General features: G+C 38.8%; 1 protein-coding gene across 1 annotated transcript; it reads right to left on the reverse strand.

Annotated features, from left to right (window-relative positions):
* Nucleotides 1–574: 574 nt before the first annotated feature.
* Nucleotides 575–19,359, reverse strand: LOC140001063 (death-inducer obliterator 1-like). Its single transcript, XM_072032200.1, has 12 exons — nt 19,356–19,359; nt 14,742–14,922; nt 13,644–13,803; nt 12,868–12,984; nt 12,548–12,653; nt 11,822–11,959; nt 11,150–11,693; nt 10,486–10,639; nt 9,358–9,447; nt 8,507–8,711; nt 2,063–3,156; nt 575–1,237 (listed from the first exon to the last, which is right to left on the reverse strand). The coding sequence occupies exons 1-12, from the start codon at nt 19,357–19,359 to the stop codon at nt 575–577; spliced, it is 3,456 nt and encodes a 1,151-aa protein (XP_071888301.1).
* Nucleotides 19,360–21,622: the final 2,263 nt, after the last annotated feature.

A 21,622-nucleotide genomic window follows, 5' to 3' on the forward strand; every position in this document is an offset into this window, starting at 1 on the left:
TGCAGCCTTCTCCTAAATACGCATGGCCCTTCCATTGTAAAATAAACAAGACAGCAATATTTGACTCCTTGTTTAAAGCGTGTGCTGTAGGAACAACTTTGACACCAAAATATCACATACATGAGATGTAAAGGTATGGCTCCTAAGGTCTTGATTAAATTCTTTTACAAAATTACAATTCAAGTTACTGGAAAACACAACTTTATAATTTTAAAAAGCAATATGGGCTCTTCTTAGACTTTTTCCATTTCTGTACTGTAAATGGAAATTTTAAGATAAAGATGCAAGTAGGAAAAACAAAATCTCAGAACAGGTAACGCTGTGAATTTTTATAAGAAAAACATTATGCACAAAATGCAGCAAGTGAAAGTCCAGTATGTTCTTGCCTTTTACCTATTTGAATATTGTCATTCACAGTTGTTCAAAAATTGCTAATTTGTCAGTACATTTTGTAAGGCTAGATTTACAACAGCATTTTTGCAAAAGTGAGAATATACAGTATATACAGAAGACATTGACTCAGTCCTTGCAGTGGTGTATATTATCTATGGGAAATATAACAGCAGTTATAGTTCTATGACTGATTAGTGGAAGATGAAGCTTCTGCTTCTGTTGGTTTCTGACCTTCCTTAGGTGTTTCTGGCTTCATCTCTTTACCGATCTCCCTACTTTTACTCCGATCTTTCCGATCTTTTCCTCTTTCACGATCTTGATCTCTGTCTTGATCTTGCTCTTTTTCCCTGCTTCGATCCCGGTCTCGGTCTCTGTCACGATCTCTGTCTCTGCTTCTTGATCGTTCTCTGTCACGTTGGTTTCTGTCTCTGTTTTTATCCCATTCTTTGTCTCTGTGTCTCTCCCAGTCCCTGTCTCTGTTCCAGTTTCTGCCACGGTCTCTTTCCCAAGGTCTGCCATGTTCTCGATCCCTTCGTCTTTCCTCAAAGGGTCTGCTTTGTCGATTATCTGCTTGCTGAGGCTCTGGCTGATCTAAAACCTTGTCTTTACTTCCTCCTTCGTATCTCTCTCTCTGTCTCCCTTCAAATGTCTGGCCTCTAAATTCAAGATTTTTGCCTTCTCGGAAGTCAGATCCTGACCACTGTCCTTCTGACTCGGGCCCTTGCCCAGGAATACCAGAAAGAGGTGCAGACGGCCCAGCTTCCTCCCACATCTCCTTTCTGTGGCCTGGTGGATGACTGGGAAGGTCCAGGAGTGGTCTTGGGGTTGGCTTCATATTTTGTGGCGACTGTGGTCCATGCTGTGTAGAAAATAAGGAAGGAATGGGACCCTTTTGACTTCCAAATCTTCCAGGGGCAGATCCTCTTTGTCCATCGTTATTTGGAGAAACATGCTCTTCTGAGAACTGTGGCGCTGGGCCTCTAAAATTAGGTCCATGAGGTCCTCCGTGTGCATTGAGCATCAGTGGTGCTGGAGGTCCTCCTTTCTGCCCAGACAAAGAAAACGGACCTCCAGCTCGGTTCTCCTCAAAGTGCTGTGGGAGAGGTCCACCCTCACCCTGAACTGGTGGAGATTCAGTTTGTTCTACAAATTGATGAGGCTGAGGGTTTCTTTGTTCTTCGTATTGCACCGCAGAAAGACCCCTGTCTGGTTCAAAGTGACCAGGTCCCTTTTCCTGAGAAGTAAACATTGGATTTGCCTCGTTTGACCAGGATACTTTGTGCATATCTTGCAAAGACTGACTGTCATTAGATGTGGAGAAATTAGGCTGAAAAGACGTACTTGGAGGTGTCGGAAGCAGCACTTTACGTAAAGGCCTGGATGTAGAAGGTTCTGCAGAAACTGCTTGACTCACATTTTCCAAAGTAACTTGAACAGTATTTTCAAATTTGCTATTAGGTGCCTCTTTTTGGAGCACTGCAGGAGGCTTTTCACTGGAAACCCAGTTATCACCACCGTAACTAAGCTGAGTAGCAGGAATTAAAGTTTTATCTTCCTGACCAAGTGAAGTCTGCAAAGTGTTTGGAAAACTCGCTTGAGGGTCACAGCTCTGGTTTAAAACTTGTGCTTGCTGATTGGAAGATGAAGGTAAATCTACTTTTTGCGCAGCCTGTTGGTCCTGATGGAACAATTCAGTCTCTATTAGGGAAGATTTTGGTGGAGGTGACATTAAAGCATCAGACACCGAGAAGTGAGCCACTGAAACACCAACAGCTGCTCGTTGTTGTCTGAGGGCTTCTTCTTGCTCCTCAGTTTGTCGTTTCTGCTCTTCTAATTGTTTGTTTAATTCTTCTAACATTTTTTGCAGTTCCACCAAGGATGAAGACGCAGATAAATCTGGCACATACGAGGCAGGTGTTTCCACGGAAGTGTTTTTAGTGTCTGTATACATTTTGTTAGGTAAATCATCAACCGTAACTTTTGCTTCCTCCAAGATAGTTTTGTCTTCCAGATCATAGGCCTCATCCTTTGGTTCTGCTGTGTTACTGGGCTTCTCCACACTATACAGTTTTTTGCTTTCACCGGTCTGCATTTCAAAAGCTTTCTCTGGATCATATTCTTCTTCGGTATCGTATGGCCTGTCATCCTCCTCATCTTCTGTAGCTTTGTCTTTTGACATCTGTCCAAACTGTTGTGCAATGGGATCTAGCAAAGGAACAGCTGACACACCTCCATCCACAGCTGCTTTAGCTTCCTGATTTGAAGACTGGACAATTTCAGTCTCCTTAGCAAGAGGTTCAAAAGTCTTCTTTTTACCAAAAAGTGTCTGGAGGATGTACTCAAGAGGTGTGGTAGTTTTTGAGGATGAAGAATGCGTAGCAGTAGCACTTGTAGAAGCGGTAGCTGAAACTGGTGGTGGTACAGTACTTGTGGTTCCACTCTTAATCGAGGACGGTATTTTTAATACTGAAGGTGTAACTGATGAGGTTTCTGGAACGGGAAGTGGGGGTGGAGGTGGAGGAGATCCAGGTAGTGTTGTACTTACAGCTGAGTCTCCCGAATACAGTGTGTATTTCGGAGTTTTCTTTTCTTGTGAAGAAGCTACTGGCCCCTTAGAGTACAGCGATGTTTCTGTTTCCTCTTGCACCTGAATTCGGCTGCGCTTTGTCTCTATTTTGTCTGTATCCATGGTAGTAGCAGGACGCTTCCCTTTCTGACAGATAACCAATCCAAGAATTAAATTCGGACGTGAAGACTCGAGACCTGAAAGGAAACACAAAGATTGCATATGTAAAAAAACTACTATTTTTTATCTGTGTTCTCAATAGGAACTTATCATTTTATATAATGGCAGCTATGAGTCATAACAGTAACAGTTCTTCTAAATTTCATGCAGTGACATTATCCCATAAGCCTATGTGTCTATATTTAATTACTATTTATATAAATTTGTATACAGTAACTAAAAATGTTTTAATTCTTTCCCTGATATTTTTTAATATTGCAGTAACAGGTGAATCTTACTGAAAGATGTCCTTGTAAATGTCTCTGCTGTTCAAAAATTAAAGAAAGTTTTCCTATTTTTGTATTACTACTTTCTACTTATTATTGTCCACTTCCTCCCCCAATCAAATATTTCCTTTCTAAATACTTTGCAAATACCTTATATACACAGAGATACTGATAAGTGAGAAAACCTGGACAAGCAATCTAACTTTCTGTAGGGCTACGTTGGAATTGAAGAACTAGAAATAAAGAGAAAAAAACTAATGCTATTAAAACAAACAAACAGACAAACAACAACAACAAACACTTCACTTTCTGTTACAAAGAAAGCACGAGGCATTGTTAAACTTAATAATTACATTTCTGTTCTAATCTGTGCTAAAATACCGGACTGACATTTACACCATTCCATCAAGGTGACTTTTAACACTGTTGTAGAATTGAGTTTGATGCCACAGACCCTTCCCTAAGTAAGAAATGTGAGCAGAATTACTCCATTGTGAAAGCTTCAGGCTTGAATCCCTGGAGAAGCATTTCCAGAAATGACCAGAAAGTTTCCCATAAAGAGGAAAAATGCAAACAGCTGAAGGTCCATTTCACATTATCGTATTCCTTCCTTGTACATTCACATTTCCCACAGGCACTCGTGGAAGACAAATACAACCAGAATAAAGAGCAGGGAATAAATCCTTTAACATACAGTCAGTGGCAAATGTAGAAAAAACATATAAAGAGAGGATTTTAACTTCTGGATTTAGTGACTTGAGATCCTCATTTGGGAGCCATATTAATATTTGCATCCAGCTAGGAATCAGGAATATAGAAACGAAACTAACAGCAAAGAGATTTACTGTGGTTATACGATGAGGACTCTAAAACCTACACTGTCCCTTATATTCATGACCCTTAAGTAAGAGTTTAAAAGAGGTGTAATATATGAATTTATGTATATCTTTAGTCTCTTACTAAACAAAACCAACTGCTCACTAAGGAACAACTTATAAATAACTAATTATTGCCACTGAAAACTTCTTGATACCAGCAAAACCCCAAACTTCCCATAGTTGCAGATAAATTCTATTTGCCATTACCAGTCATAAGTATGAACCTTTGCTGAAACAACTGAATTCAAAGTTTTAAGGGGGCTCCTAAATTTACTATCTTATGAGAAAATTACATCAGCTGTTTTTATTTGTATAGCTGAAATTATATTCACGTACGCTAAGAAAGAATTAAATGAGGTAAGCCTATTTCTTAAGTTCAATGTGAGGTTTCCTCAGCAAGAGGATTATAACCAGGTAAGTCAAGACGATGACTTCTTCAACACAGCTTCATTAAGCATAAATATTTCATTAAGCAGTAACCTGCCTAAATTCTGAAATTCTGTGTTCTTCTGACTGTGACTGGTAATAGTACAGCACGCCTGTTTTAGCCACATAATGGAGAGACCAGCAAAATCTGGTTACTCACTAGAAGGTCTTTGCAAAAAGACAGAAAAAATTGAGGCCAATGCAAAATCTACTTGAAGTTTCCTATCAGAAGCAGCTCTCATCTTAAGTATTTTGAAAAAAAATAACACTGAAATTTGATTGAATGCATTCTAGTTCCACAGCTGATTTCAGATTACTTCAAAGTTCAGTGTTTGAGTTTTACATAGTTCTGTGGTTGAGAGGATGTTGGCCATGTTGGTTTAAATAAACTTCTATACTATTTCCTACTTGTACATTTAAAACTCAGTGCCAAGTTTTTTCCTCCAGATATAGTATTTCAGTATTTTGTGTTGCCAATTTTCACTTTCTTCCATGGTTAGAAATATATATATATATATACACACGAATCATATATGCATCAAGAAAATGACCTAGCTATACTAACCAAAACTAAGACTTGCTTATAATTTAGTTTGCTTATAATTCTATACAGATTGCCCTTGTGAGAGGGCAGGGACGGCAAGATGTACAACGAAAGGAGGCAGGACAGGAACTAAACAAGTAATTATCTTTGGTGAATCTAAGATTATTTGGAAAGGATCACAAATCCTTGATTCACCCAGTTAAAAACTCCTTTCAACCCACTGCCTAAAAGCAATCCTAGAAATTCTGATCACTATAGTTTACTACCCCAGATGAAGTTACATTAATGCATAACATCAGGGCATAGCTCAAAAGACAGCTTACTTGGGAAGACTGTGTACACTCTGAAGAGACTCAATAGTTAGGTATGATTCACTCTGAGTGACTGCTTTACATTTTTTCTTTATCAGCATGTGAGTAATGACTCCACATTTGGTCAGCATCGACCCGTGCAGAGTATCTCTCAAATCTGTGTTCACCCTAAAACTCCTCGTAAGCATTCACTGTTCTTCTGTCATTAACGTATTGGTTATCTGCTCTTCTGCAGAGACCTGTGATTTGTCCAACTAGTCACAACATGCATCTCAAACATTGACTAATTGAAACGAACAGGTTTCAAAAATCTATTGGACTGTGTATCTAAAATTAACAGCAAAAAGTTAAAAAAAACAGTTCTGAATCCCTGTAAGAGACAGAGATCATCGCTAATAAAAACAGAGTAAAACTTAAACACACGTTCAAGATAAATTCCAGATGAAAGTGTAGAGATGAAAGTGCTAAATAGTGTTGTGTGTATGTGAAACGAGACAAACAAATTCACATACAGTAAACTACCAGAAAAAAAAAAAAAAAAAAAAAAACAAACAATGCTGAACATCCCACCAACACATAATATCTGGTAATAAATATCTGAGGTGGTTGAAGTGAATAGATGTGAATATCCTTCCATGTTCCTCTATATTTATATCACCCATGACAAAGTTTTGTAGATCTTCTAGGCACTACAGCAGGTCAGAGGTCCCCAGTTGTGTTCCAAATCCAGTCCATCAGAAAACAGGAGAGATTCATAATCCGTATACACCTGATGGAGTTGGTTGAGACAGCTGGAATATCTTCCAACTAGGACTTCTGGAGTGATGGGATTATTGTCCTCTCCCTCCTCCCGCCCCCAGTCATATTTATCAAAGTATCTTACACTGTCATGTTTTTTGAGTACTTGCTAAACACTATTTGAAGGTACACAAATTTAAGGAGATAATGACCACTTACCAAAAAATATCTTTATTGGGTATAAAAAACAGTAAATTCCATCAGATGTCAGTAACAAGTATGTATTACAAGTCTTTTACGCTGCGGTATTAATACATGCCTGCAAGTGTTTATACCTATGTTTCTTCTGGGCAATTACCTCCAGTTTTGAAAGAACTTTTCCTATTTACATTTTGTAAAAACCAGCCTGATGTGCCTCATTTCTATGCTAACAAGTCTGTCTACTTTTGCCAGGCCTCCACTTTAAAAGCTTCATTTGAAATGAAATCTACAACAGAAATATAAAAGATAGTGTACAAGGACAGCCTATGTTTGCTCAAGAATGCAAGGAGGGGAAGATCATTTAAATGCTTCCCTAGAGCAGGTTAAAAGCACAGCGGAAGACTGCAGATGTAGCCAATTCAATGGCAAACTCATTCTTATATGTTACTGTCCAGAAAGGAATGTATTTCAGTTATTCGGGCTGGAAAATCTAGCCCACAGTTTAGGACTCTGTCTGCCTCCCTGTGCCAAGTGTTAACACTTACATGTTCTTGTTTTTTGGTTATGAAACAGGAATAATAGTTTTTGCCTACTTTTCAAGAACTGGGTAAATTAAAGACTACCAGGTGCTTACATTCAGCTTATAGAGACTACATGATGACTTAAGGTAGCAACAAGCCTGCCTTTTTAGCTGTAGCCTGAAAACAATGACGTAGACTGTGCACTGTTCAGGGATGGATAAGACAGGCTCAGAGTGTATGAGAAAAATCTTGTCCAAGAACACAAAGCAAGCGCCCTTTGCAATTTCATGCAGGAAAGAAGAGTATTTTCCTAGCATTACATTACTTGTTGGTGGTGTTTTTCTGTTATTGTTTTTTAAGTTGTATGCCATTAACATGTGAAAACCTGGCCAGGCAGAAGACACCTCTGTTTATGAATATAAGCCCTGAGAATGCTTTATTGAGTTTAGTCCTAAACTTGTATTTGGGTAGCAGAGGACAGTCAGCTTGTCAGAAAGGTCAGCTCCTTACATGTTTTAATGTGTAATTATTTTGCGCTGTTTAGTATTTTGCAAACCATCCTTACAACAATGAAGTATTGCCTTCATTGTAACCTGTAGCTCTTAAGCTCCTCAACCTGTTACTCTATATGAAAAAAGGTACTTATTTGGAAACTAAGCATATGCACCGCCTCCATCCTCAGATGAAGATGACTTCAAATTTTGTAATATAAAGGTGTTTCACATCTGAACTCATTCTCATTTCATTCTGTTTCCATGTTCAATGCACAAAGATGGAGCAAATTCAAGCCATACATTACTGCTGATAACTCTAACTAAAAATAGAAGAGCGTAATATATACCAACCTATACCACCTACTGTCTGCCACCTACGCAAAAGGAATTTGCCTGCTCCCAGGCAAACCAATGTTCTGAAGTCAGTGATTTGTCTGGAACTTGATCCAGGTAGCACAGAATATTTCAGACCCCGTGTACATGCATATTGCATGCACAGCGTAATACATACCATGAGATAACAACAATGTAGTGAAACCATAAACGTTACCTTTGTCTTCAGAGATTTCTTGACTGCTCCGTGGGATAAGAGTCTCCTATGTGATTTAGGGGACAGCACATGGCTTGTAGGGACCTAACACTTGGTGGATTTATGGGTTGTTGAAAGTAGGGTCGGTTGAATGTTCTGATAATGTTTGCTTGTTTGTCTCAATATAGTGGCTGTTCTATGTACTCCATTTTATGGGTAAACAAATCCTCCTAACAGCAGAGATTTATCTTGTTGGAAAGGCTATGTGAGTTTCAGACCATGTCACCTTGAGATGATTGACTTTGCAATTTTTTCCTATATGCACACTTTTAAAATGTTTTTATAAAATTATATATTTTTTAATTATGCTTACATTAAACATTCAAAACCAATTGGTCTCTGATTTACTCGTTTTGTAATTTGACCTAGCAGTTAACCTCCCCTAAATTTTGTGCTTACCTGGTCCCTCAAAGGGCAAGAGGTTGGAAGGAATTGGGTCCTTAGAACTCAGTGGGATCAGGTAGAGATTCTTGACATGTCTGTTGTTATTAGTTACAACACCAAAACAACCACGTCTGATAAAATAGGAGTAGAGAGAGATATAGGCAACTTCTTCTTCTTCTGTGGCAGGATGGAAACGAATCAAACGAATCAAAAACAATTCCTGAAATACAAAATCAAAGTGGAAAAATTCAACCTGTAACACATCAGCAAATAAAATTGTTTTCCACTTTCATCCAATATAGGATGAAAGTCTGGAGCAGCTTTAAACCAAGATTTAAGAAAATACTGTCATTCAATTGGTAATATTAAACCAGAATCAATTTTGTCATTTTCAGAAATACCAACTATTTACGTATCTCACATCAAGCTACACCTCTTTAGGTTCAGAATATTCAAATAATTATGAAAGAAATGGAAAATTCTTAGATTATATTTGCATACTGTGCTTCATTTTTACTAAATCCATAAGGGTTTTAGTAGTAAAATTTATTACATACACTTACTAATAATTTCCTAGTCTTTTAAAATTGAATTTCTATCTTCAGTAACTGAATAAATAGATTGTTTATATTCAATCATTAAAAAACAATAGGTTGTATGAATGTTTAACTACTACACAAGGGAAAGACGATTGGCAGCTCAACAGGCAAACCTGTTTCTTCAATAAATCAAAAATTTCAATGGAATAAGTGGTAGCAGTAGTTTTCTAGGTATGATCGACATCAATATAAATTAGTAACAAGGAAATTCTATCAAAAGCTGCTGTATATTTCTTCCTGGTTTTCCAAAGGATTTTAAGTAAATACCTTACAAAGTGAAGATTTGAGTTTGCCAACATAATCCCAGACTGCCTTCGGTGAGATCTTCCCACCAATATGAATCGTGTCTGGTAAATCCTAAACAAGAAGCATTACATGGTCGTATAAGAAAAGGAAAGAGAGGCTACAGTTTTGAACCAGCACAGATTGCCCCATCCCAGTAGCTTAGGCGATAATACAGTACTATGTTTTACTAAACTTGCACATATACATTCCTAATTTCAGACAGGCTGTTTCCAAAATGCAAGGAGTTCATTATGGCATATTACTGGAAGGCTGGCAGTACACACAAAACAGAAAAAGCACTGCCTGACGAAGATAGCAGTGGAAGGTCAAATACTTTTGTATGCCTATCAGCCGATTCTATTTGTTAGCTTTGCTTTTACAGGGAACCTGTTATATGTAGTATAGCTTTTATCTACGCTTTCAATTTATCTGAAATTTTTGCACCCATATGAATTCTAGTTAGCTTCCTGTCATGATGACAGTGACACCTGTTTTAGCAAAAACAACAAGAGAGCCACCAACCCTCCTAAGAAAAGACCTAAACTACATGCCTGAAACCCTCAATCACAACAAATACACTTCTTCAGAGAAGTTAAATAACTGCTCAGTTGTTTCATCACAAGCTGTCATACTACCTAATTAGTTGAATGTACACCCTCCCAAAATATAAAAGCAGTTGCATCAAAGTTAATCAAAGGATGATATTTTTAATAAATGGCCAAACTTTTCTAATAGATCACATCAGTGATCCATCCATCTGTTTGTGAGCAGAACAGGGCATCTCTTTCAAAACACGTGCTGATGATGCTTCTCGTCAAAAACTGATCTTGCTATTATCAAGCTATTATTCTATGTTAGATACTAACATATATAAACATATTAACAGACATGAGAATTCTTCACAAATACGTGAGGAATTTTTTTTAAAAGGCTTTCTCTCCTCCCCCCTGCCTCAGGCTACTGTTCCTATTACTAAAGGAGATTACTAAAGGGATGCAATTTTTTTTTTTTTTGTTACACGTCCAATATAACAACATACACAGTGACCCCAGCCTTTCTAACAACAGGAACTGCAATACATTCTAAACGCATAAACATGTCAGTGCTAACCTCACTAAGATAATCAAAGCACTCAGAGACAGGATATGCTTTAGTGATAAATTTGGCCACACTCTGCAGATTAATAAATCCTTTCCAAATGGTGTTGAGGCGAGAGAGGAAGAGAGAAGTATCGCTGCCTTGAGGTGAGCGTGGCTCAGCAACACTGCAAAACAAATCCAAAAGAGAAACGTTATAGAGCACAGTAAGAATGCTTCCTTCTTCTTCTTTTCTTCCCTCCTCTTATTGATCAATTACTTTATTTTAAAAAAGCAAGTAACAGAAGCCTTAGTAAATGCTTTGTTAATGTTTTCCACTTTCATCCAATATAGGATGAAAGTCTGGAGCAGCTTTAAACCAACCCTCACAAACACTTAATATATTTGAATGCACATGCAGATTTAAAGTCAAATATCTTATAAGTTTTATTTATCTGTTAAAACACATTGAAGAATTTTTACTGTCAATATATAACGATGCTCAGAAAATTTTACCAACTAGAGAAGTTAAACAAGGAGATGACGAATTAAAAATTTAAAGTTCAGGTGATCGCATTTAAAGTTGAACATGCCTTTTGATTATTGGCAGGGGAGGGTAAGAAGCAAAGGGGGACAAACAAACTGACCATAGCGAGACCAGAGATTCAGTGGCTTAGCTTACTATTAAATATACACACCTGATATTGGGTGACTGATGAACAGCTAAGTATCTTGGATCTGGTGAGGACGATGGCTTTGTTAATATTGATTTGGGAACAGTCATAACTGGTTTTGACATTTCCTGCTTTGTCTCCCCTGTTAAAACTTCACCAGATGCAGTACCAGAACGCAGGGCTGTCGTCGTAGTACCAGAGGAGCCGCTCATTGGTGTTCTAGGCTCTCGGCCAGAAACTGTTACAGTTGTGACAACTGCACCAGTGCAAGAGGCAGGAAAAGTCGAAGGTTCTTCAGATGAAGAATCTGTGTTGTTATGGCCTTGGGTTGTAGGAATGTAAGTTCTTTCTAAGCTTGACTGGGAAACTGCTTCTGCTGCAGGTGCAACTTCGGTTTCCTCTGTGTTTTCAGAGGCTGCCTCTTTAGCAGGCTCCGCTGCTGCTGATGGTGCAGAACTTTCATATTTTCTCTGAACTTCTGGTTTAGATTTTGACACTGCTTTTTTATCAGAAGCCATTAATTTTATCTTCTTCGGTGGTAATTCATCTTCAGATGCTGAAATCTGACCTACAAAATTAATTTTAAAGTGTTTTTGATTACTGTTTAACAATGAAAAGGTCTGAAGAGAAAAACAAGTAAGCAAGCAATGCTCTTAATAATTCTTTTACTTCAGACAAAGTCAACACTGTAGATACCTGTACAGATTTTGCAGTTCAGGTCAAAAAGATGGGCTCGATGTTCATTTGTTGTATCCTTCAACATACTGCTAAAAACGTCTGGAGAAGGAGCACTATTTACATTTTGTACAGTTTGGGTTGACTTCTGCTGCTCCTGGAAATGAACAAACACAGAAAACATTCTGGTTGATTGCTAAATTCAATCATAAAAAAATACTTTTGAAACCGTTAATTCCAGTTCTTTAAAAAGATATTAAGGGCTGTGCAGAACTACTGCTCTGAGCAGCACTTACAAAAAGATGGAATTTTGAAATATTCTTCCCCTTTTATCATTTGTTTAAGAATATCATGTCAAACAGAGTTCTCAAATAGTATTTGTCCTCATTTCATTTCATGTAATTCCGAAGTAGATACTATCACATTAACTGCTTCCTGAGAATACAGAATTGTAATACTGATCACATTTTTGGGGGGGAAAACAATTGGCTAAGATTTTGCTGTAAACTGAGGCAAAGGTCTGAAAAACACGCATCGTCTGATATTTTAGAAGCACATGTGATATATGCCCGATATTAGGTTGTTGCATTCCTTCAAACCAAAAGGAAAATGCTCATAGCACACCTACTAGGTGATATTCTTACAGTTCATTGAAACAACCTGCATTTCTGATACAAAATTTGAGGCCCTAGTTAGCATTTATCTCCCTTGGCACCTCCATGCTAAAGCAATAGCTAATACTTATATCAGAATCAGACACCGGGGGAGAATCTTCCATATTTACATCTGGCACTTGTTCCCGTTTTACAGCTGCTTTCTTGATCTCGTGTGATTTGTTTCTTGACTCTAACATCTGAGAGAAACAAAAACACTTTAGTAACAAGTCTGCATACTGATTTTATAATTTTATTTTGTATTTTCTTATCAGTTGGCTAGTGGAAGAGAAAAAGCTTACGTTATTCATATTTCATTAGGAAGAAAACAATATATTAATTATGGGTGGTAAGGGCTGGTGAAGTTACTGGTAGTTCATATCTAAGGACACACTGGAGAATCGTATTGCTTACCGCTTTGGCTGGTTTCTCCTTCCATACAGACAGTTCTTTAGATAAAAGTTCTTCGGGTTTCATTCTCACTAGTTTTGACACTGAGATTTCTCCACGAAGAACATGATGAAAAAGTCCCTAAAAAAAAAAAAAAAAAAAACACACTTTGTTGCCATGCTGAATAACTTAAGCAACTAACATGATTTGCAGTGCTGGACTGTCAAAACCCTTTCAGGTTTCTTAATTCCCTATTAAAAATGCCAGTTAATCTTAAGAAAACTTAGCACGGTGCAGCAACCAGAAACTAATGATGAAATCATCATGAAGTATGAATTTTCCACATTACCATAAAATAGACTATCAATTCTACTGAACAGGAATTTTGAGAGATGAACTGCCACTCCTGTTTCATATCTATAGTAGAATTTTTTTTTTAAAAATTACGTTGTCTAGTCACTATTCCCATCTGCACCAGCTTCTTTTTCCTTTAAAAGATAAATTATCATGTACACAAGTGGTCTCCCATACAAACCACAGAACGTCACAGAAGAAAAACATTTATTTTTTTTCTAAGAATGCCATTCAATAAACAAATATTTCACTACAAAGGCCAATCTTAATAAATACACGCGATCCAACTGGACTTCCATTCCAACTGGATTATTTAATATTTGAATGGCTTTAAAACAATTTTTAGAGCATAATTCATAAGTCTCTCTCTTGAAACTACATATTGATGTATTATTTAAAAAACAGAATATATTTCAGTACGTTTACTGTTTAAGTAAATTCCAAACCTGGTTTTTTGGGTCCTTGAGATTGAACATGATGCTGCGGTATTTACTCTTGTATCGGTTGTCCGTAACTTGAAACAAATTAAACATCTCCTTTTCAATATTGAGTGCTACTTTCCCTACTTCACTCTCTGTCATGACCAGATCATCACTATCATTGACTCTGTCAAAAACAAGAAAGGGTATGCGCATTTACGTTAGGCACAAATTCTTCAGGCAGCATTCATAAAAACTAAATTTTCAGAGGAAGGAGTTAACCACGCTTTTATTCACTCAGTGAGGACTTCCTTAAAACACATTTCAAAGCCAAAGTCTATCTCAGGACCTCAAAATGTCAACAATGGCAACCTTTTGCTACTGTCTACAGAAGACCACGGAAGACAGCCTTAACGAACTGAAGCCAGGTCAGTCCTTACAAATACTCCTACTCATGACACTGCAATTAGTTTTTTGTTGTTGTTTTTTGTCATGAGCTACTGAGGGAGCTAAAACACTTCAGTTTTAATCTTAGACCCTCCACTGTGAACAGCATTTCTATTTCAGAGACACTACCAGAGCACAGTGGCCTAAGTCTTGACAGCTGACAAGAGCTTTAATATTTGTGGGACAATGTTTCAGCTTTTTTTTTTTTTTTTTTTTTTTTTTTTTTTTTTTTTTTTAAATAGTAATACAGTTGCTAACTTTGGGAGAAGAAGGAACCTCTGCCTCAGCAAGCCCTTCCAACCTTTCACTGTGATATTCCCTACACTATGCTTCGTACAACCCCTACATCTCCAAACACCACCATTGCCAGATATCAGCTTCAGGTCACCTGCATTATAAACATCTCTATGCTGTGATTTAATTCTTCAACTGTAATTGTCTCTCACTACAAATGGGATAGTGACTTTTTTTTAAAGGCTTTTTCACATGCCCAATTATTTGGCATCAGATTTTTTATTTTTAATAAAGCTCTAATGCTAAAAATACTTGTAGTAATTTCTAGCACAAATTAAATCCCTTAGTATCACTTAGCAAGAAAGAAACAAAACTCTGCAGGCTAACCCTTTACTTCTAGTTGTAGTTTCCTATATAAAATAAGTGCTTTGAATTCTCACCCACCTCTTCCATAACATTTCTTTTAGGGACTGACGAATATGTTGTCGAATCTGTGAGTTGGGCTGCGACTGGATAGGGCTAGCTTGTGTTTTTGCTTGTCTACTTCCAGATGCAGTAGAAACGGAAGACAGCGAAGGCCTTTTGAGTCCTCCAGCCAAACTGGATGCAGCTAGTTTTTTGGAAACTGGCGAGTCATGAGAAGAAGCTGCTTGTTTTGAAGGAACGCCACCTGTTGAAGGCCATGGTTTCTTGGGAATTTCACCTTTGAAACTCCCAGCAGGTTTAAGCGTCTGCTTCATTAGCGATGTGCTAGACATGGAAGGGGACTTCTTTGGAGAAAAATTTTTAGTGAGGGAAGATGCATGTTTCTCCACCATAGATGCTGAAGCAATAGCTTTCTTTGATGCCCCTATAAACTCTGTCGCTTTATCTTTTTTTCTCTTCTCTTCCTTTTGAGCTGTTAAAACAAAGAAGAAAATGCAGTATTAAATGCTTAACATTATAACTTCCTGTTTATGAAGACCAGCTGCCAACCTATAAGGAAGTCTGTGAAATACCTCTGGAGAACTACCAAGTATATAATTTAAGCCATTCATTTTTAAAGCCTTTTTAAAGCCTTTTTAAAAAATGTGTAAAAGTTGACTTTTTTAAGAAGAAGTTTGCCTTTGATCCTGCAGAGAGCACTTCTCAGAGACTGTCCGAAGAGTTTAAAAGAGTTGCATTTTGGTTGTAAAGGTTGAAAATCTCAGTCACAAGCTATGCAAGAAAATTAAAAAAAAAAAAAAAAGACACCACCTTCAAAGATTCCTGAGTTGGACTTCATGATTAAGCTTCAAAACAAACAAACAAACAAACAAACAAACATTTTCACAAAGTCTTTAAAAAAAAAAAAAAAAGCAACACAACCCATATCTCACATTTAAGCAGAAATCCTCGCTCCAAACTTTCTACTTTAAGGAGCAAGCAAAGAGAGTCAAGTTAAACAACAAATCAATTGCTTAAAATTTTAAATATACGTTCAAGCCATTTGGTTGCTAGTATGAGTATCACACTGTCGCTATAAACTATCAGATCTTCTCATTTACTTTCCAGTTAAACTCTAGATTTAATACTATAATATTTAATAATTAAATATTAAAACCATTGCTCCAACTGCGGCTATTTAATTCCCACCAACTATTCCATTCACAGTATCCAAAACTGCCATTTAATGTTTTTTCTAACATCAATATATTGACAATACACATAATGCACAAGAAAATTTACAAATTACAAGCGAAGACTCCATATACTGAAGTTATAATTGCACAGGACTTTAAAAACAAGCATTTCTGTAGGTTGCATTTCACCTGTCCACATTTTGGCACTGACGGGAACAATTCAGCAAAACGTAATAAGCCAAAACACACTCTCCATCCAGCAAACGTGATGTGCTCCACTTCAGTTTGCCAGAAGTCTCGTTTACAGGACATCAGAGTTACCGTGGGCAGAGTTACCGTGACACATTCGTTGTGACAGCACAAAGGTTCCGAGGGAAACCAAGAAACAACTCCTGAGATGAAGTTGTTCTGATTAGAAAAGCTAAAGTTACTTCCCCAAAAGTCTTTTTTCTCCTCATAAATCTGCATTTGACTACTGACCAGTTTGTGATTTCTTAATTTTTTCATTATTATCTGATGTTTTTAGCTAGCAAGGTTTTGTAATCAGAATTAGTCCCACAGCCCCATCTGCAGAGAGCTATGTGCTTCCTGGGAAGGATGCAGAAATTTAACTTTGGTTAATTTCACCACAAACCAAATGGACCCTTTTGGTCTTCCATACCTGCTACAGTGAGAGCAGACATTATCAGGAAGGGTCTAACAACCGATTTTTCTCAGACTTGAGGGGGACAAAGGTAGGGAGCACCCTTCTGAAGCCCAGTTCGCCCAGTTCAAGAAATCCTATAACAGCATACTGTTTGAATAGAAATACACCTCAGAAAGGGGAAGATTTGGATTACCTGAGAAACAATGTCACTACTCATTTCTGAGTGAAACAGCCTTCCCACCTTTGCCGGTCGTTAAATTCTGTTAGACGCTGAGCGTTTCTAGTAGGCACCTCCAGCAGAACGCAAGCTTGTAACGAGCTGCACTACACTGCCTCTTACTGCCAGCATGTTTCACCACCAATACACAAGCTGGTGGTTAAGATGAACCATAAAACCGATGCTGTACCTGAATTTTCATAAGGCTAGGCAGAGAAGCAGGTGCTAAACGTTGCCTGGAATACAAAGTGAAGAGGAGGATGCAGAAGCACTAGCTATGTGGATCCACTGTGAGTGGATGCCTTGCTAAAGGTTTCTGAGTGAAAGTTATCTGAAGTGTAAGATGAAACACACTACATTAAATCATTCCAAAGAGCGTGAAGATCTTACTAGAGATTAAACTTCTTGTTCACCCACTGTTCCCGTACTTTTCCCTAGGGACTGGTCTCAAGTACTGACAAACTGAACACAAACCCAGGGGGATGTTGAGCTGGACTCACACGGACTTCTCTTCTGTTTCTATTATCTCCCAAAGCCTACCCCACTAACCTTACACTATCCGTCAGGAGGCATTGAGCTATCCCAGGAAGGAGAACAGGGATCAGAAACTATCAGTGACATTTTCAGTTTGGTCTAATGAGGCACCTGGAACTTAATACACTGAGGTAAAAAGCTGAACTACTTTGAATGAACAGTCTTGAAAAGCTAGAAGATGAATATCCAAAATATGTGTACAATAAGGTTGTGAGAATTTCTCTACTTCTGGTTCCTGGTTTATCTTCTGCCCAGACTTGTCTCTTCAGGCCGGTGGGACAGCGCACCTCTGTCTCACTACGGAGCGGCAGGACAGCACAGCTCAGGGTTCAAAATGACCACAGTACAATTCGGTCCTCGGTGCTATGATTTTAGTTCTTTTGGGTTGCAGCAGAAGTACAAAACATGAAATACTAAGCTTACATTCCATACTTACAGTTTTATCATCTGTTCAAATTAGTTAACAAGCACGCTGATAGAACTAAGAACAGCAGTTAAGATATTGTGTATATAAAAAATATATCCGTGCCCCAAACCTTCCTGTGTTCCAACGGCTATATCATGGTAAAACTATATACATGTAAAATAAATAAATAAATGGCACTAGCACAAAGGTAGATTGAAGTTCCCAGGGTTGATAGGCAGCAGCATCAGTATGGGTTCAAGAAGAAAGATGCACAAGCATCCTTTATTCTGCCAGTTCACGTCATGGCTATTTTGAAATGTTTCTACAGTAGAGCACAGAACTCAATGCTTCTTTAGCCAACAGAAAATGAGCAGATATTTCAGCCTCATGGAAGTCTAACAGTCTCACAAACTAAAATACTACTTTATAATTACAACTGTCTACCTAACTACTTGCTGGCAGGGATTCTGCATGTAGTAAAAGATACCTACACTACATAGGCTATTCGGTGTTTCAGAACACCTGTGAAGTACTTTCTCAAATCTGCAGGACACCTCACTACATTTGAAGGATAGTGAAGTGGTGTGTGTGTTTTGACAAAGTATTGAAGGTACTTACATCCTACATATGTTAACAACCTCATCTTAAAAAAAAAAAAAGAAAACACCCTCATATCCCATTTTGACTATGACAAAATGGATAGGCCCTGACAGATTTTTTTGGTTTACTGACAGGATTAGTGTTCTGCCAGACAATCCAGCTGCACCAACTCACGCTGTCCTTGCACAGCTCTTGTATCCAATGCACAGGAGGGCAGGAGCACACAGCTGAGCGCGGGGAAGGAGCAGGACTGTTGGCGTTAGGTCAGAGGTTGGACTCGATGATCTTGAGGTCTCTTCCAACCTAGATATTCTGTGATTCTGTGATTCTGGCAGCAGCTCACCAGTCCATTGCCTCAGCTGCAAGGCGAGCATGCCCCCCAGCCAGCACCATCTTCTGATGGGCGCTGTTTCTGGTGCGCGTTTGGAAAAGTTACCAGAAGTGAGTACTCTTTTCAGAGAGCAGTATGCCAACACAGGAGGGTCCCCGCCGCCCCTTCAGCCCACCCTAGCGCTGAGGGGACCGAAGGCTCCCCCCGGGCAGCTCCAACCCCGCAAGGCCTACCGAGGAGCCGCCTCCAACAGCCGCTCCACCGCCCCCCTCCCTGCGCCCTGAGGGCGGCTTCGCCAACCGCCATGAGGGGGCGGCTCGGCCCCTCGCCGTCCTGCCGGGCACCATCGGGCTCCGAGCCCCGCAGGGACGGGTGCTGAGCCCTCCTTGCTGGTCCCGGCTTCGAGGGCTTTGCGTTTTGTTTCAGTTTAGGCTGTGGAGAACGCGGCGGGGTGGGCGCGGAGAGCGCGGTCCGTGAAGGAACGGCGAGGGGAAGGAAGGGGGGCGCTGAGGGGAGGAAGGGCTGCAGAGGTTTTAAGTTTATTGTTTGGTGTTTTTTTGGTTTTTTTTTTGCTTTTTTTCCGCGTCAAGCGTCCCCATTCGATGCGAATGGTGCAGGAATGCATCGCCTAACACGAGTCGGAGAACCTCAAAGCCTTTGCTGAGGGAACTGCAGCCGCAGAGCAGGCAGCAGAGCTCAGCTGCTGAGCACAACGAGGCTCACTCATCTCATCATTGCACAATTAGGCTTTTAATCGGTGCCTTACCTGCTCCTGTGGTTGTCACTTCTGGTTTTGTTGGAGGTATGAAAGGAGGCCAGTGTGGCGGGTGCTTCTGGACCAGCTCAAACATCCGTAGACTCTGCTGCTTTAGAATCTCCTGAGGACAGAATGCTTTCATTTTAAAAGCTGGCTCGGGAGACGCTTCAAACACAAAACGTGTCTGCTTAATTGAAAGTGTTTTTTAATTACGCATGTCCATCAGGAAAAAAAAGTCTTTATACAGACATACTGTGAAATCCAAGCACCATGGTCTCTGTAATACATCCCTAGTTAAAACACATCTGGAAGACAGATCTCTTGAACTGTACTACAAATTATCAGTCTTATCATCTTTTGATATCAGCTTTGATATCTGCAAACCTGTAATTTTGTTTACAGGTAGCAAGCACACTAGGAATGTACAATATTTTCTGCTTTTTAAAAGAAAGTTGCTTGCATAGAACTCTCCTCAAGTTTTCTGTTGATCAATAGCACAAAAGACAGATCTATCAGCTCCTCCAAAGGGGAAAAAAAAAAAAAAAACGCATCAGATTTTGAAGGACAGGTTTTGGTCAGGAAAAAAGGTGTTCCTGAAGCCAAACGCTATTCCTCTTCAAAGAGAAGTTACCTTCTGTCCTGTATTTCAGTTATTTACAAACTGTTTTCCTTAGATGATTTTTTTTTTTTAATAAATGCCCTTAGAGGTTGATGGTACTTTACATTCAGACGTCTGGTGCTTAGCTTAACAGCTGCATGCAGAAACATCCTCAAGTCTGTTTCCTGTGGCAGCCAGCACCTTCTGTTCTCCCTAGATCAGCAGGAGCTAGAGGCCTGCAGCACTTACAGAATCAGATCTTTAAGATAGCAGGGACTAACAGTCATAATTAGAACACGCAATCTACTATGTCAAACAATAAAAAAGGATCAGGAAGCAAATCATTGATACATCACTACAATATGGCAGTTAAACCTTAGTCATTTAGTGAGAATTAGAAGTTCAATTGTGTCACCCAGTAACACCTTCAAGTGTGGATGTTTACACCCATTTTCCAACTGGCAGGGTTTGTGGCTGGTAAAGTGCTGAACAATTTCCAATTAGCAATTCAGTAGTATTGCCTTACCCTGATGCTTTAATGCATTCTTCTCCATGGCTCATACAATTTGTATACAAAGGAAAATGCAAAGGAAAATTTTACAAAAAACAGACAATAAAAACCAGACTTTATAAAGAACAAATCGAGATGCTAAGTTCCCACTCTTACCTTTTGTACAAGACTACACCGGTTATCAAAATCACATTCTTCTTTGCAAAAGAAGCCCTTAGGGGAAAAAACAAACACACAGAGTTTTACCTTTGCAGATGGTAGGTATGTGGTACCAGCAGGTAAGGCGGTTTGACCTCTGATACAGTAATGCCCTGTACGATCAGTAGATATAAGACTCCAAATATGTGGCAGCTCTAGGGAGAGAACCCACGGGGAGAACAAGGCCCTGCAAACCCCTAACGAAATAGTCAAGCAAAAAATAGCAGCAGCTCCTGTGTGCTCCTCCATGGAGTGCCACCCAGTTCCTACAGTCCAGGTATCAGCAGAAGCTGAAAACTTGTAGATGATGGACCACCTAAGGAACATTTCCATTCTGGTATCTATACTGAAAATATTTGCTCTTCATTATGATTTTGTCTGTCTCGTTGCATCATGCCACATTTTGCACAGTTACGTAGTTAAGTATTAAAACAAAACAAAACAAAACAAAACAAAAAAAACTTTCTAAAAAGCAGCAGTATTAAAAAACAGGTATGTGAATGAATGACAGATACCGGTATCTTTACAGATTGTTTAAAGCTTTAGAAACACATCCCACTGGTGACAACTGCCAATCACCCAATCACAGGATACTGGCATGGGATCAGATCCAACTTTTTCAAATACCACAGTACCCCCATGACATTTTGGGTGAATTACAAATAATACATTTGTATTTGTAATTTGGGGTGAAATACAATAATTCCACTTAAACATTTTCAACTTATGATATAAAGTAAGTTTAAGTAACTTGTCTAGAGGTGACCAAACATAAAGTAGTGATAGAATAAAACACGTAAACCTGTTTCAGTTCCTTGCTCTGACCATTATAATGCCTCTTGAAAGAAGTAAAAGCTGCTCAGTAAAGAAAACAAAGCGAGCTCCCTACAGTACAGACAGCTCCCCACTTGCCCTAAGATTCTCCA

This window comes from Anas platyrhynchos, chromosome 37, assembly GCF_047663525.1.
Source record: "Anas platyrhynchos isolate ZD024472 breed Pekin duck chromosome 37, IASCAAS_PekinDuck_T2T, whole genome shotgun sequence".
NCBI lineage: Eukaryota > Metazoa > Chordata > Aves > Anseriformes > Anatidae > Anas > Anas platyrhynchos.

Coding starts and splice junctions, on each gene's coding strand:
- LOC140001063 (XM_072032200.1), bottom strand. Junction 11,960..12,547: donor TCCCCCGGTGTCTGATTCTG/ATATAAGTATTA, acceptor TTGTTCATTTCC/AGGAGCAGCAGAAGTCAACC. Junction 8,712..9,357: donor TCAAATCTTCACTTTGTAAG/GTATTTACTTAA, acceptor TTTGTATTTCAG/GAATTGTTTTTGATTCGTTT.